Source organism: Pimephales promelas, chromosome 11 (assembly GCF_988280905.1).
Source record: "Pimephales promelas chromosome 11, fPimPro1.hap1.1, whole genome shotgun sequence".
Lineage (NCBI taxonomy): Eukaryota > Metazoa > Chordata > Actinopteri > Cypriniformes > Leuciscidae > Pimephales > Pimephales promelas.
In genome coordinates, this window is record NC_142779.1 from 22,666,915 (window position 1) to 22,684,352 (window position 17,438).

At 37.5% G+C, this 17,438-nt stretch overlaps 1 protein-coding gene across 4 annotated transcripts in view; it reads left to right on the plus strand.

Annotated features, from left to right (window-relative positions):
* The first annotated feature begins 745 nt into the window (after positions 1-745).
* Positions 746-17,438, plus strand: part of adgrb3 (adhesion G protein-coupled receptor B3) — a 224,932-nt gene continuing 208,239 nt past the window's right edge. For all 4 annotated transcript variants that reach the window (XM_089117199.1, XM_089117200.1, XM_089117201.1 and 1 more), the window contains exons 1-2: positions 746-836; positions 2,555-3,320. In XM_089117199.1, coding sequence (XP_088973325.1) covers positions 2,570-3,320 — 751 coding nt within the window. In that variant the 5' untranslated portion in view covers positions 746-836; positions 2,555-2,569. The remainder of the gene's footprint in view (positions 837-2,554; positions 3,321-17,438) is intronic.

Sequence of the window (17,438 nt, forward strand, 5' to 3'; positions counted from 1 at the left end):
TTAGAAATATATATTTTCTCTCTATGTACGAGCTTTTCCGTCAACACAAATAAAATCAGAGTTTTTCTCGATTCAAAAATTCGAATTCTTTATGATGATGCGATAAAGAGAAGCAACTTCACGAGTTCCTGTACACGTCTCTCAAAATCTCACCGAAACATAATTCCCAAGGAAACAAGCCGATTATGAATTGTTATTCCATTGGATTCGAATAAAATAGTCCGTGCCGTCGCAGAAAAGAACCCGTGTCGTTACAGTCCGAGGGACATTCCTCTGCCTTGATTTCAAATAATAAAAAAAAGAGTTTCTATGTTATCCAGGGGAAGGGGGGTGAGATGGTGAGAGACGCAGCTCGAGACGTCCATACGTGCCTTATCTTAGTGGCAGTGACGTGATATTGCAGCTCCAGTCCTGAGGCTCGGCGAGAAAGCGCTTTCCATCTCACTCTACAGCGAGTCAGCAGCATCCTCCATCCGTCAGGGACTGCGCTCTACCTGCTACCCGACCTGGGCATCTCTTGAGGGACGGGCAGACAACGACTAATGATCAGACGGGATTCACAGCATTTTTCGCCCTCGTTCTAGTGTCTGCTCACTTCTATTGCGCTCTCATCACTTGGTTGCGTTGAGGTGGGAAAAAAGGAACGAGATGATGATGATGATGATGATGATGATGATCCAGCCTGGAGTCTAATGCATTTTTGCTCATTGACCGTCTTGTTGCTCTAGACTTCATAGGCAATGGGAGATATCGATTCGCAGGGGAGCGACACGTTTAATTTCTAAAGGATGTGTCCAAGTATGTGGGAAAAATAGCCATAGCTTTCAGAGTGCAAGGTAAGACCTGTTTATTATTAGGGTGTTATTGTTATACATAAGTAGATGGATAAATAGGTGGGTTTGTACGGTGATGGGAAGGTCCTCGCCCAAGTTTATCCCTCTTCAATGCATAGACGAGTTCAAGATCCCGTAGTTTATTCTGGTTAATGCAATACAAACTACGTCAATATTTCATAGGACTCGAACGTAACACCAGGGCCAGTGCGAAGTTAAACGATGATCGACGAGTTTCGCAGGAAAATGACATAGAATGGAGTTTGGCGCCGAATAAGCCTAGCCTATAGTAAAATCCGTCTTCACGCCTGTTCGCTATTTTCAAAAAACGGATGATTGACAATCCAGCTAGACTTATTGGGCTTCGTAAGAGGTGAATATAAATTCGTCGATGCAGTTTTTATTATTTATTTATTTGTCATTTTTTTCTCGCTACATTACCCCCCTAATTCGTTTAAATATTTGGCTTCTGATCGAGACGCGGCGCGACAAACTGGATCGCTCCTGTCATAGTCAACGAAAAGTGCAAGCGCGCGACGCGACAAAGGAGATTGTCAAGTAAAGGAAAAGTAGCGCACAATGTTTGCAATGTGCGCCAATACTGTTTCGTCCCGTATGGATAACCTCTCTTTGTATTGCATCGTACGCGTTTTGCTATGCCGTACAAATAGTGGCGCATTTAAGGCGATTAAATAATAAAAAAAATAAAGGCTCGGTTTGGTAATGATGTGACACTGCACACAGCTGCAATGCCTGCAGGATTCATGCAAACAAGACATCGAATAGCTTTTCTCCCCTACTGGATCTCCTCTTCTCTCACCGCCTTCCCTCAGACTTCTAGAAAATTTAGGAATTCAACACATTATGTTGAGATGTGAATAGATCGTCGCGGAGAGAGAATCACACCAAAATCTAAGTTTGTAAAGATTGCATTCAGTAAGGGAATTAGATGTTGAATGCAAGGCTGCTTTAATCCTTAACATAGATCACGACATCCAGACAACCGGATATGATCTCCCTATATCCTAAAATACGATATACTACATTTATGTGGTGTTTTTTTTAGACTAAGTTGAATCGAAATCACAACTGTTCCTGAGCAGACTGAGATAGGCTATGATTATTATGCGGTCATACATGTAGATCACGGCAGAATTGCGACACATCTCAGTTGAATACATCACGTTTTATTCTGTCAAATATTTGTTTGTTTGTTTGTTTATTGGTCACATGTAATGCCAGCCTTTTTTATTCTTCTAAATGAACGCGTGGCGACTTAATATAACGACCATAAAGCTATTGAAAGGCATTGATCACTGTGTATGACACTGTCACTCATTCAAACACGGTAAAGACCATTCAGCGTGTAGCCTAATGATCATATTAAATGGTTATTAAATCGCTAAATATTATGTTGTTTTATCCTGCCACAGCAGATGCTCAAAGTTATTAGCCCCCCATTTATTAAACACCACAAGGTGGCAATGTTTATCCGAAATGTGTGACATTCCCATGGAAAGAATCATTTGAATCTCTATAAAATCGAGATGGTGGTTTATGATCGAAATTAAGCTGTTCAAATGAACAATGTAGGTAAGTATGTGTTTAACACAAAGCTTAATTGGATAGGAGATCTTAGACTGAGACTCGTTGACATGGCATCACTACCCACCTCCATATAGGCTGACAATAAATGTAGTGCATCTCTGTTTCTCTTGCAGGCCAAATGACATAGGATGAAGGCTGTTCGTAATCTGTTGATTTATATATTTTCCACCTATCTCCTGGTTATGTTTGGATATACTGGTGCCCAAGATTTCTGGTGTTCCACGCTAGTGAAAGGAGTTATCTATGGATCTTACTCGATAAATGAAATGTTTCCCAAGAACTTCACAAACTGCACTTGGACGTTGGAGAACCCAGATCCTACCAAATACAGCATCTACCTAAAACTTTACAAACGAGAAATTAGCTGTTCCGAATTCTCTCTGCTGGCTTACCAGTTCGATCACTTCTCCCACGAGAAGATCAACGAGCTGTTGAGGATCAACGAGTCCATTGTGCACCTCTGTGATGACGCCAAGAATATTTATGTTTTTTTGCATTACGACAAAAATTTCGTGCAGCTCCGGCGAGTGTTTCCCTACGACTACAACGGATTGACGACAAAGAAGACGGATGAGGAGGAAAGGTCTGTGGTGGAGTTTGTGGTTTTAAACAAGGCGAGCCCGAGTCAGTTTGGATGTCAGGTGTTATGCACGTGGTTGGAAAACTGCTTGAAAGGAGAGAAAGCTGAATCCTGTGGAATAGTCTATGCTAAATGCACCTGCCCGCAACATTTAGGAGATGGGGAATCTGAGAGCGTGCTGATGCTCAGTAACGTGGTGTTGCCTTTAAACCCCCAAACCGAAGGATGCCTGACTCCTCACGTGCGCTCGGCGCAGGTGTGCAATCTGAGCGCTGAGGTGCGACGACCATCCAAGGAGGGTGAGTATGAACCAGACAGCTGCAGTCCTTTAATGCTGGAGATCATTTCACAGCTTAATTATACCGTGTCTTTATGATGCCCCCTTGTATTCCTCCACCCTTCCACATAAAAGCACACTAAAAACAGCTCACTGTGATCTGCTACTGATGTCTATGACTTTTTTTTTTTCTTTTTTTTTTTTGTTTTACAATTTATGGGTGTATACCCAATAGGAATGTTCTTTCTTGATGTGTTATGTTCTTTCTTTCATGTTATGTCAGAAGTGTAACACAACCTGGATGGGGATTTATTAATTAACTAATTAATTTTTTTAAATGTTTTTTTTTTTTTTTTTTGGGGGGGGGGGGGGGGGTTTGGGGGTCAGGGGTACTAAGTCTAATGTATGTTTACATCATGCCATCTCTTTTATCTTTTAATATAGTAAACACATGTTTTTTGGAATTCAGTTGTGAATCCTAAAACGCATTCCCAAATGCTGTCTTTGGCAGTGAAGAGGGTCAATTGAACTTGCTTTAAGCACCTGACACCATACTTAGCCTTTTGGCCTAAATGTAATTGTTATGCTGCTGTCAGCCTCCATCAATGACAAACGTCTTCTTTTCTTGTCAGTCGTCCCTCTGCTGTCCACGGGCGCTGGCAGCAACAGATTGCCACAAATGCCTTTGAAGGAATTTGCTAGCAATGAACATTTCTGATGATGCATAATGGACTTGCATCGGGGTCGCAGATATTGAAGCTAATTAGCATCTGTAACATTTCACAACTGGCACAAGATAGAGATCAACTGGAGTCAGGAATGACCCAGCATACTGTGAAAGGACAACAGCTCACAGAGATTGTTGGCTGAGAATGGATGCTGACAATATCACTTCAATTTCAGCACAGTGATTCGAAAATAATGAATAATGAGAGAGAGAGAGGGGGGGAGTAACCGTCCTATGCCATTCCGGTCTCACTTTGCTGAAAATAATAACCCCATAGGGAGAAGGTGGCAGCTTTCCTGATCAAGCGGAACATGGTGCTTTGGAATTATCGAGGTTCAGTAGAGTTAAGTAGGCCCCCAATTTCATTTTTTCATCCCCTTTTCCAAATGAGCTTTATATTCCATTCCAAACTGTGTCATATTCCATTTATGATCTTGTAGCTGAGAGTGATTTTCATTTTATAATGTTTTAAATATGAATCAAGCTTGAAATGAAGATTAAGCCATTGATTATTTTGTTCCCCAGTTATTGTGTGAGCGTTTTATTACGGCACAGACTCCATAATTAATATTACTCCTTCTCCATCTATGAATTCTTAAACAGAACTCCCCATCTTAAAGCATTTCTGTATCAAGTTGTCATTATAGGCACTGGAAATATAGTTTTACTATTAAAAAGCGATGTTTCACTTACTTTCAGCTATCTGCATGTTTAGAGAAGCTTATGCTCTATTTTTTTTTTTTCAAAGATTAGGCTGAAAGCTTCTATTTATAGAGTAGAGGCTTTAGTGGATTGCTATCACAGGTTTAAAAGAGCACACAAGCCCCGCTGTTGTGTCAGAATGAAGCTTCTGCCCTCCCGGATGAGCGTCCAATGGGCTTCAAACAGCCATGACAAAAATAAATAAATAAATAAAAAACTAAACAAAAAAAGATCTGTAAAGAGTGGGTCCAAAATAAATGGTTGTCTTTGATATCCCTCACTCCTGGTTGTGTGCATGGTAACAAAGTGTGGCCTTTGAATGGGACGATGAGAGGATCTCTAAAACTGTTTTTCTGGTCCATTGCACTAGGATGATATCCAGCAGGCCAGCAAAAACATGAGCTTGATTATACTTTATGATAACATCGGCGTTTGAAATGCTGCCTTGCTGAGGATGAAAGTAAAGTGTTTTGAAATGTAAAAAACATATTAGACTTGCATAATAGATAATTATGATGCTGGTGCACATTAAATGCACTTGAGCAGGCATTAGCTGATTGCGGTAATATTGCAGTAACGGATTTATGGCGGTGTTGCTGTATTTAAACGTTAGGTTTGTTAAACATGGCCTCAAACAGGTTCATATATTCGACTATAACTATCTATAATCTGAATACAGCCAGATAGTCGTTTGTTTGAGGACACATCTTTGATGTAACTGGGAAAGGCTTTTATACTTTTTTTGGAATGTTTGAAACTGTAACATTTTAGAGTTGGAAGTCATTTTCAAAAAGTGGCTTTTTTTGACAAAAGTTTGACAAGAACGTCACTGAGATATAAACAGCAGGGAAATCCATCTCATCAGCCTTCATGCATTCTAACTAGTGATTTCTGTGGAAATATCAACCTTGGCCGTGAAGCCGCGGCTAGGAAAATGGGATACCAAGGCTAGTTTTGCACCGCAAGGTATATTATAAAATAGGCTGCCACAATTTATTCACCGCTCCAGCATAACTTGATATGACGTGGTTGTCTGATATGACATAAAGGACTTGGGAGTGAAAAAAAAAAAAAAGCATTTAATGGCTTTGGACTATACATTGCGCTGAAATGTTGACTATTTGGGGTGAAGATTTTAAGGCATTTAAAGGGGTCATGATATGGAACCTGTTTTTTTTTTTGTTATTTAAATATGTTCTCTGAGGTTTTTATATTGTTAATAAAGATTTTTTGCACAAAAATAGCACAGTCCTATCATCCTGGGTCGCCATTTCATTCAGTAAAATTAGTCCGTTTTGATTCATATACTGTTTAATGTTGGTGGTCGCGTTATTTTACATTTGCATATGATTATACATTTTTTTTTTTTTTTTTTTTTTTTTTTACCAAAACCAGTTGAGTGGAAATCACACCCTGCAGCTTATTTCATTGGTTAAGGTTACAGTGACGGGTAGTTTAGGGATCAGTGTTTGGTGTAGGAAATCAGTAAAGTGATTGACATGACCAATGAAATCTTTAGAGTTTTAGGGTGAGATTTCCTGCAGAACTGGTTTGGGGAAAGATAATAGGCTATCACTTGTTTCTGCTTCTTCTTAACCTGTGTTTTGATAAGGAGATTCAGTACTCTTTCGGAAGATGCCTTATAGCGCCCCCTACCGTATAGCTGCGGAAAAAAATAATAAAGTGAGAAAATTCTATCAATGGCGGGGAAGCGTTGTCTCACAAACTATGGAAATTTCTCATGTCATAACCCCTTTAATTAATTTTCAAAGTCTTTTATATTGTTGACTGGCCAATGTAACTCATATTTTACGTGGCATGGAGTTATTTTTGTACCACAGTCTTGTTATGGATTATCTTTTTAGCAGTGGTCCCATAGGGCTCCCTGCTTTTGTGTGGTGGCCATATATGGGGCATTGCGGGCTATCCCACATTCCTATTATCGGCAAGTGGTGTTTCTTCTTTTTATCTCTGCATCATCTCCTCTCCAGGCACAGTGACACTTGATGTGATGGCTCAAAGTCAGACGCTCCGAATTGTGTCGCCTAAATTAGTCAGAAATGAAGCCCTGCTGAAGAAGATGAGCAACATCTCGAGGCTGTTTCTCATTACTCTCTGTCTTTCTCTCCACCGCTGGTCTGCCCTCAGACAGCAGTGTCCGTTTGCTCTTTTTGCCTGACCATTTCTGGAGAAGAAACTTGCCTGACTGCACTGCAGGGTCCGGGCCCCTTGCACTCCGATCTGTGGGGGAACTGAACTGTCACTTTGTGCAAACGACCCCTGTCAGGCTCAGGGCTCCAGAGCGTGTTGCAGAGCAGGAAAGGGGGATTCGGCTGATGCTAATGAAGTGCACGTCCACAGTGTGTCAGTTTGTGCTGAGTCATGCAGAAGTGATAATATACACCCACTGGAATTTAAAATGTCAGATTTCAGAGAAACGTGAATGGTTACAAATGAGAATGAAGAGCGAGATGATTTATTTAGGATTCACTGACCTCAGGGTGTTGGGTGGATTGCATCATTGGGCTGATGAATTATTTGAAGACTTTCTTATTGGTGCATTTGCAGAAAAAAAAAAAAACATTTGGGGTCATTGTTACAATAAAATGAATAATTGAGAAATTGACTGCTTGCTAGTTTAGAAGAGCAAGGCCCCTTTTATTGATGCCAGGGGCCATGGGAAGGCTCTGCATCTCCACTGCATAGTGCAGCCTTTTATTCACTTTGGATCAGTAGTCACAGCGCATCATGTTCATCAACATTGTTCCCTCAAATTGGGGGCCATCTTGAATTCATTTCTTGAGGGGAGAATGCGTTCATCCATCTTTATTCAATTTTTTTTTTCATTCTTTTTTTTTAAATGTCAAATGTAATGGTTGTGCTTGATCAGTGTCTTTTGTTTTATGAAAGAAAAAAAAAGAGATTATAAAAAAGAGATATACACTGGGTATATATATATATATATATATATATACACACACACACACACACACACACACACACACATATATACATACATATACTGTACACTCAGTGTCAAATTCAGTTCACAACTCATTTTACCTTTGCAATAGGATAAAACACGCTACTGTAATATTGTTTCAGTGTTCAACTTGTTGCTAGGCAAGTAGTTTTATACATTGGGATGATTTTTTTTGGTGGAAGCTCTAAATCTGGTTACACTTTAGATTAGGGTCCAATCTCACTATTAACTAACTATTAATTATGACTTTTGCCTCAATAAACTTGTAATTATTGCTTATTAATAGTTAGTGAGGTAGCTGTTAATTATGTATTGGGTAGGATTAAGGGAATACGACATTAATGTACAGTAAGTGCTAATAAACAGCCAATATCTTAGCAATATGCATGCTAAAAAGCAACTAGTGGACCCTAAAGTTACCAATATACACCACATAAACATAACATTTAAACTTAAAATGGAATATCTGTTTAAAAACGGAATGTTATGTATAATTTAACAATATTTTACTGTGAAATTATTTGTATTGTCTTGTTAAATATACAGAAAGGGTAAAAATGTACTATAAACTGAAACGTTTTTTTTTCGTTTGCTTTTTGTTTGCGTACAAATGACAACATGGTCAAAACGATCCCCGACTACAAACTCTGTATTATGCTGCCAGGCCAGTAGTTGGCGATGTCACTTTGTAATGAAGCATAATGCACCATAATGACTGAACACATAATATATTATGCGCATGACGTCACTGTTTTTACAAATTCGCATTTATCTAATGGGAATTATTTGAACTGTGAAAAGTGGGTGTAACATACCTGAGTAAAGGAGGAAAAAGGCTGGCAAAAAAGTAACAGGGAATTATGATATCAGCTGAAAAGGAATGTTGTTTCAGAGGCTGAGTAAGTTATTGTATTTTGATACAAGATTATGAAGGCACAAGGTATGCGCATTTAAATAGTAAACAGGAACCATTTGATTTATTTACTGACTTGAAGATTAAGACTCTGATATAGGTGGGAGAGAGTGTTTAGCATATCCATGAAAATAGCTTTTACCAGTAGCCTTCAAACCCTCTGTGGTGCAGGGATTATATGTTAAGCTCATATCAATCAAACTCATATAAGTACAACTACTTCTTAAGCCTTTTATAATGATGCCCGTGTTCGTTTTTGCAAAGCCAGCAAGAAGAAAAAAGTAATGGGAACTGCTAACTCTCCAGTGTGTTCAACCTTTAAATGTGATGAATTTGTTCAATTTCCGGGTATCACAGATATGAGACATCAGACAATGGCAAAGAACACAAACAAATTAAAGCGCTTTATTCATAGATGGATTTGCACTTTTGTGCTTGGGAGGAAGTGGGGGAACATCGTGTACTATATCACAAAAATGCAGCATGAATGGTTTTTCAGAGGAATCACAAATCTAATCTCATTGGCATTTGTAGGTATTAATATGTAACTATACATTTTTGGATTTACCCATACAATGGTACAATGGACATGCTGACTGCATCAAAAAGTTAGAAGTATTAATAAACTCTCAATTTGAGTAATATATATTCTGAGAATTTGAATAATATATATATATATATATATATATATATATTAACATGCATAAATATGTTATATAGTTTAGTGTTAAATAGGAATTTGAGGGACCGTTTACATGACACCAATTTTTTTTCATGAAAAATTGAAATTTTTTTGGATGTTCGTGATGTTTTGAAACAAGAACTTGTGAAAATGGGGACATAATGTGCATGCGTATTATATGTTCAGTCTATAGGCACGTAGTGTTTATTTACATCGCCAACTTCTGCCCTGACATGTATAAGACAATGTTTTTAGTCGTTTTCGCGGATATGTGTGAATGGGGATCGTTTCGAAAACGTTGTCGTGAAAAACGCAAAAAGAAGAAGTTTTTGGTTTTTAGTCCATCGTTGTCATGCAAACAAAGTTGTACTGTAAAACTAAATATTGTATTTTTTTATTTATTTATTTTTTTACTGTAAAATACTGGCAGCAGAGCAATATACTAATATTAAGACTGTGAAGTTACTCTTCGGCCATGTACGGTACATGGAGTACATTTCTGTGATTATTTCAATTCACAATACACTCTAAAAATGGCAGTTAAAAACAACCCAATTTGGGTCATTTTGGCAACACCGCTAAAAGGAAACTCCAAAATAGGTTGGAAATTAAAATCACACAGGACATTACTACAATAAAAACACAATCAACAGTAAGGGGCTAATACAAAGGTGAACATTTATTTATAAGCAGGAACACCAAAAAGGACAAACATATGAGTAAAAGCAATAGTAAAAAAGAAAAAGAAAAAGGGCAGAAAAGAATACAAACTTAGACTCATTTCGTTTAAATAAAAATTTGACTTAAGTTCTTAAGTTGACACTTCTTTCTCTTTTTTCTCCCGCCAACCAGTACTACAGCCAAAACCATCAGAAATGAAACCAAGAAATACAAAGATTGAAAGTCTGTAATAAACAATGACATTTTAAAATAACTTCTCTCTCAAGCATTTTCCCAGCTCATCAGTCACTGTTTGAGTGATTTCAATCAATCAATCAATCAAAATTTGTTTATAGAGCACTTTCAAATCCAAAGTTGGCTAACAAACTATTATTTACATTTTAATAACAGTAAATCTGTATGCATATCCTTTTCGAAACTGGCAAATAAAAATCTCGACCCAGAGGATACTGTCAGTTGTACAGGAGTTTAAATATTTAGGTATAAAGACACACAACTGATATTTAAATCACAAGTTAAACAAGTTGTAAACAGAATTATATTTAATTTGGTCAATTTTAGGTACATTAAAAGTAATTTACAGAGGCCTCAAAGTTGTACATTGATACCATTATATTGTAACATATTAACTACTCTATGACCAGCTGGGTGCAGACCGGAAGGACTGCATTACAGTCAGTAGAAACACTTTATAAACAGGCTTTGAAAACAATGGATAATAAGTCAAATTCATTTCATCATTGTAATATTTTACAGTAATATTTATATTTAGCTGGGAAAAATATCTCTCTTTTTTTAGCTGGTCAAATTTATCTTGCTTGTGTATAAAACTTTCCATGGTCAAAACAATATTGAGTCATCCTTTGCTTTAAAAAAAAAGAAGAAGCAAAAATGAAGGTTATGCTCAGGCAATTAAAATGGGGCCATAATTTGTAGGAATTAAAAGCAGAAATGTGAATCCTATCATCTTATAAAGCATTAGATTTTTTGTATTTTCTTAGCAACAGAGTTGTAAAATTGAACTTAAGTTTACACAGAAAAAGTAAGATACAATATGCATGCTATATGAAAAATGCTTAATGTCTTGTGGTAATCAACATTGTCAACTTAGCTTTACCTGCCCTTAATCCAGAATATTCCTATGAGTTTTGTACAATTTTAAATTTATATCGACTGCACATCTGACTATTTCAGTTACTTCATTTGACTATATTTAATACACAAATCCATGAACATTTCTAGCTATGCAGCCGCCATCTCATTCAAACAATAAAACACTCCATATATTGTCCGATTGCCTTTATCTCTATATTTTTTTCCCCTTCTTTCTGTTGGATAGAACAGCTATAAATGGGTGCATATTGAATTCAATTTTAATCTACCAAATTGAGCTACTCTTTCACTTTGGAAAACATGTTAGCCCTGAGCAAAACTGTTTTGTAATCATTGAGGTTGTACAATCGGCTGTGTTTATAAAGTCAAATCAGGTGGATAGCTGTAATTGATCACGTGGACAAACAAGTAATCCCAAGGCTCCACTTGTGATTTCAAATGTGTATATAAATAAGTCAGTGCATAAATTCACATTTGCATATTCAGAACGCTGGGAGGCCGGTTTGGCCTGTATAACACGGTTCAGATTAATTATGTGATTTGAGAATATTGAAAAATTTTCAGAATGGCTTCAGACAAAACAAATAGGATTTTTATTCTAACTGCATCTTCTCTTTCATCACCGTTTTTAATCCACATTGATTGGCATGAAGTAATATTTATGCAAATAACCTGATTTGCATTTTCCAAATTATTTCTTTCTCATTTATGCCATCTTCTTTGGTAGGCTTTTCTCTGCCAGTCAGTTACATCCCACAAATGTTTGGCAAGTGCATAGTTGCTAGATATTTCATGGGAGGTCCCTGACTGCTGAATGACCATATGGTCTGTTACTAGCATCATCATCAAAAGTATGCTCTCATGCTGCATAGGAAAGTTGATGGCTTCTGATTGGAGGATCACACTTTAAAAGCGTCATCCAATCAGCTTCCGAGCACAGTGACAGGGGCATGAACATTTGGGATGTTTTTGATCATGTGTTCACTGTGTTTATATGCAGGACTATTTTTCCATTAATGTTGGTCTTTCAGACATAACTTTCCAAGAGCATTTGTAATCTTATCATGGCCTGCTAAATATTTAGGTTTTCCTGATTATTCGAAAGTAGTTCAGATCAGAACTATGTCAGATTTTCTGTAGTTGTAGACTAGGGCAAGATTATGCTGGTTGTAAAACATTGATATAAGATTATGTTAGGCCATGATTCTGCAGTGACTTTTATCTCTCAGGATTATTCTACTTTAAATTGATTGTCTTGTGGAAATTACTACAAATGGGCTCCAAAAGTATGAGACCACATTGAAAACATTTAAAACTGAAAGTGTGTTATATTTAGACTTATTTAACTTTTATTGTAACAACTGACAACTATAAATAACTGTGTTATAACTACATGTCATAACTATGTAATAACTATAGTAGTAATAACTATATCATTTTTTAAACTCTTTCCCCACCAGTGTTTTGATAATTTTCTCAAAACTTCATGGTTCAGAATGTCATATCTGAAGATGTGAAATGTCAAAAGAAAGAACGGACCACCGTGCATTCTTGACACTAGAATGTGGGTACGTTTCTTTAAAAAAAGAAACCTGTTTCAGGTTTCCAAAAGAAATCAGATTCGGAATGATAAAAACATAAGATGGAGTCGTTTTATAGTCCTATAGCTCATCATAACATTCAGCAGTTTTGATTTATATGTTGTTTAATGTAGGGGATCTTGTTATTTTAATACATATACATACACTCATCTAAAGGATTATAATTTATTATTAATGCAATTATCTAATCAACCAATCACATGGCAGTTGCTTCAATGCATTAGGGGTCTGGTCCTGGTCAAGAGAATCTCCTGAACTCCAAACTGAACGTCAGAATGGGAAAGAAAGGTGATTTAAGCAATTTTGAGCGTGGCATAGTTGTTGGTGCCAGACGGGCCGGTCTGAGTATTTCATAATCTGCTCAGTTACTGGGATTTTCATGTACAACCATTTCTAGGGTTTACAAAGTATGGTGTGAAAAGGGAAAAACATCCAGTATGCGGCAGTCCTGTGGGCGAAAATGCCTTGTTGATATTAGAGGTCAGAGGAGAGTGGGCCGACTGATTCAAGCTGATAGAAGAGCAACTTTGACTGAAATAACCACTCATTACAACCGAGGTATGCAGCAAAGCGTTTTTGAAGCCACAACACGCACAACCTTGAGGCGGATGGGCTACAACAGAACAAGACCCCACAGGGTGCCACTCATCTCCACTACAAATAGGAAAAAGACGCTACAATTTGCAAGAGCTCACCACAAAAAAAAAAAAAAAAAAATTGGAAAAATGTTGCCTGGTCTGATGAGTCTTGATTGCTGTTGAGACATTCAGATGGTAGAGCCATGGATCCATCATGCCTTGTTACCACTGTGCAGGTTGCTGGTGGTGGTGGTGTAATGGTGTGGGGAATGTTTTCTTGACACACTTTAGGCCCCTTAGTACCAATTGGGCATCATTTAAATGCCAAGTCCTACCTGAGCATTGTTTCTGATCATGTCCATCCCTTTATGGCCACCATGTCACAAAGCTCAAATCATCTCAACCGAATTGAGCATCCCACAAATCTCCATCAACTACAAGATGCTATCCTATCAATATGGGCCAACATTTCTAAAGAATGCTTTCAGCACCTTGTTGAATCAATGCCACGTAGAATTAAGACAGTTCTGAAGGCTAAAGCGGGTCAAACACAGTATTAGTATGGTGTTCCTAATAATCCTTTAGGTGAGTGTATGTCAGAAGATGCGTGATAGCGCCCTCTAATACAGTATATAACACAGTGATAACACAGAAAGCCGGCAAATGACGGAAATTTCTGTCAATGGCGAGGATAAGGGTGTGCTGTTACAACAGCACATAAAACTAGAAAAAAAAATGCGAAATAGAAGCATTTCCACTAGTGCTCTCAGACTTTTGGACCACTGTACTTGTAATAACTGTATAGTGAGTGAAATTATCATTAACTGCTAATTCTTACACCAATAGTCAGTGGAGTCTTTGTGAGGAGACTTTCTCCTGTGACACATTAGGCTGAAATGTTTTCAAACACTCATTGATTCATTATGCTTTGGGCTGACCCTGTTCAGTGGCCATGCTGACCTAGCGTTCGTCACTGTCTGATTAGAAGGGGATGCAGATAACGACAAGCACTGAACCTGCAGAAATAAACATTTGCATAAATGTTCTCAATTAAAGCATTCCCTGATTGGAACCTGTGAGGTCATATCATTTGTATCCTGGTGAAACAATTACCACAGCACTGAGTTTAATGCCTGCACTTCTAGTGGCAGAAAACTGAATTGCAATTGCTGTTTTTAAATCAGTTTTCCCATACACTCCCCACCAGAGTTGCCAGACGTACTTTAATTATCGTATATGTACGATCATTTTCACCTCTGTACGATCAAGAATAAAGAAATCCCATAATGTACGATAATTCCGTGTTTTGTGACACTTTATATGAATGTCATTGTAATCATTGATATTTTAATTGATAATTTTCTTCCAAATACGGAGAAATTTCTTTCCAAATTTCTTGCAAATTTTGAGTTTCTGGTATGACACTTGGGCATTTCCAATCTGGCAACACTGCTCCCCATTGTGTACTATTAGTCAGACAAATATTACCCTCACCAAAACTCCATTGATTGAGACAGCATTGTAATGATACAAGGTTGCAGTTTTTGCAAATGCAGTATTGTAAGGAATTGAGATAGTGTATGTTGATGCAGTTGAAGTGAGATTTCAATTGTGAAATTACTAATTTGTCTCAAATTACCATTTTGTCACAGAAATCATGATGATGATCCATTGAGCTTTACAAACTGTCACGGGTTGTTTTCGTTTGTGTCATGTTCAGGTTTCATGTACGTACTTGTCTCATGTCTGTCATGTTTCCTGTTGAACATGTGATTCCCTGTTATAGTCATGTGATCCTGCCATGTGTTTCCCATGTGATTGTGTCATGTTGTCATTGGTTCTTTGATTCATTGTGCACAGGTGTCCTTGTATATTTAAGGATTATATTTTTGCCTTGGTAATTGGTTAAATATTGTTTCCTGTAACTGTTGTTGTAAACTTTATGTTTGTTATTTCTGTGGGAGAAAACTGCATTGGTATTTAGTTTATTGACATCTGATCTGAAAGTGGGTGGGGCAAAATTGCAGATAATAACTGCCCGTATTGTTCTGTGTTATTTCAATTATTTAAACTTTTAAGGGCTTCTCAGCATGGCAGAAATTAAGCCCATATTTTTAAAGGCTGATGATTAATCCTCCATTAATATTCATTTACCTCTATTTATCTCAAACAGAAATAATGAGCACATCCTCCATTTCACATTACTGGGGATTTTTGTTCTTTGGCATCTCTTGGGAAGCCGCTCTGCATCTATTTGGCACAGTTACAGCAAGTCATTCTCGTAGAGAAGCTCAAATTTGTCTTTGCGGCTAACAATGGTCTGCTCAAGGCACTGATTCTGTTCATGCACTTTTAAAGTGTAATACAGTGCAAGGTTATTTAGCCGATCAAAAAATATTTGGTCGCTCGAGCCAGTCCAACATGCGCTTGATTCCGATTTTATGTGAATAGCTTACAATAAGTCGTTCCAAGTGTGAAATGAGCTGAACTGATTTGTACGGACAGTGGATGGGTTTGAGCCTTTAGCTGGATAATTCATGGCTGCCTCAGACACTTTGTAATGATAATAGTGACATCCGCCGGGTGCTGATATCATTCTGAAAGAAAGTTTTTGTCATGCACCGAGAAAATAACTTGAACAAGAGGATTTATGGAATGCGGACATGCTTCCTGCTGAAAATTTAAGACATTTTCTCTGTAGAATTATGATTACTAAACAAGCATTGTTTTTCTCTCTTCAAAGCTGAAATTTATTGTGTGTGTGTTTCTTTGTGGATATATTGACTATTCAACCAGTATGTCTCATTTAATTATCATTCAACTTAATTATGAACTGTGTATATATTAATCTGTGTATATATTATATTACATTATATACTATAAATATACTGAAAAATGCATTTTGATAATAGTAATTTGGCGTAGCAGCCCCTATATTACTGAATGCAGTTACTGAATCGATCAAAAGGTCTGAATCGACACAAATTTATTTTCTTGTTTGTAGCAAATGCAATCCTCAAGTAGGCATGTGCCGGTATCAAATTTTCATGCTGCGGTTAATTGATTGAGCTTTTATCACGGTGTACGGTATTATCACGATATGAAATTATATTTTAATGCTCAAGAAAAACAGATGCATTGTGGGTCTCTAAAAAAACCCCTCAACTTGCATCACAATGTGTAATTGTGATTTTCAAAACATATGGTAACTAAACCAAATTGTTTAAAGTTTAGTGACATGTTACAATGTTTACATGGGACAATGACTGGTAGGTTACTGTTTGTATTATTCAATTAAATTCTTGGATTTGATTTTAGTCTTAATTCAATATTGACTCATTTAGATAAATATTAGGTAGGCCCCAGTCTGTTAATGTTTCTCAGGGGAAAAAAATCTCACATACTGCTGTAAACATACAGAGAGAAATTAAATATAATATTTAGCAAAATACTCCTTGCTATTTTTTCTAGTCAACTAATGTGCTGGTCATTAAATGGCTTTACTGAGGTAAATGTAACGTTTTGTGACACAACAGTTCTCCTGCAGTGTTACTGACCTCTTTCCGTGTTTGAAAACACTGATTGATCGTTATGATGTACAAGTAAATATCTTTCGGTAAGTTGTACTGTCTCTTTAAATAAAAAACGAAAGTAACATGTTCGGTTTACTTGAACTGAGGAGCAACGATCTGTGATCAGAACCTAAGAGCTGATTTATCAATAACAACTCTCATATCAAAAGTAACCTGCTCTGTCTAGTCTGTCGGTGTCAGTGTCCTCTTTGCTCTGTGATTTTTCTCTGTGGGAGAGCGCGTGAAATGTATCAAATGCGTTAATCGCCTTTCAGACAGGACGCAGAATGCGCGACACTGGCCGCTTGGTTCAACGTTTTCCATCAGATACAACGCGATTTACCATTTTAGAAGTAAAAAGTTGAACTATTTTGAACTTTAACCACGGCGTGGTCGATGCAGGTCGACGGAGCAACAAAACATCCCTGCGCGTTGCGCGCGTATTCCGCGTCCTGTCTAAGTGTCAAGCTGAATGCGTGAGAGTTGGCAGCCCTGCGGGGATAAATCGTCGGGAGCGTTCTGCCATGCTTCTACTCCATGTGAGGATTGTTTACATTAGACTAGTGCGCACTGCCGCATGCACACTGT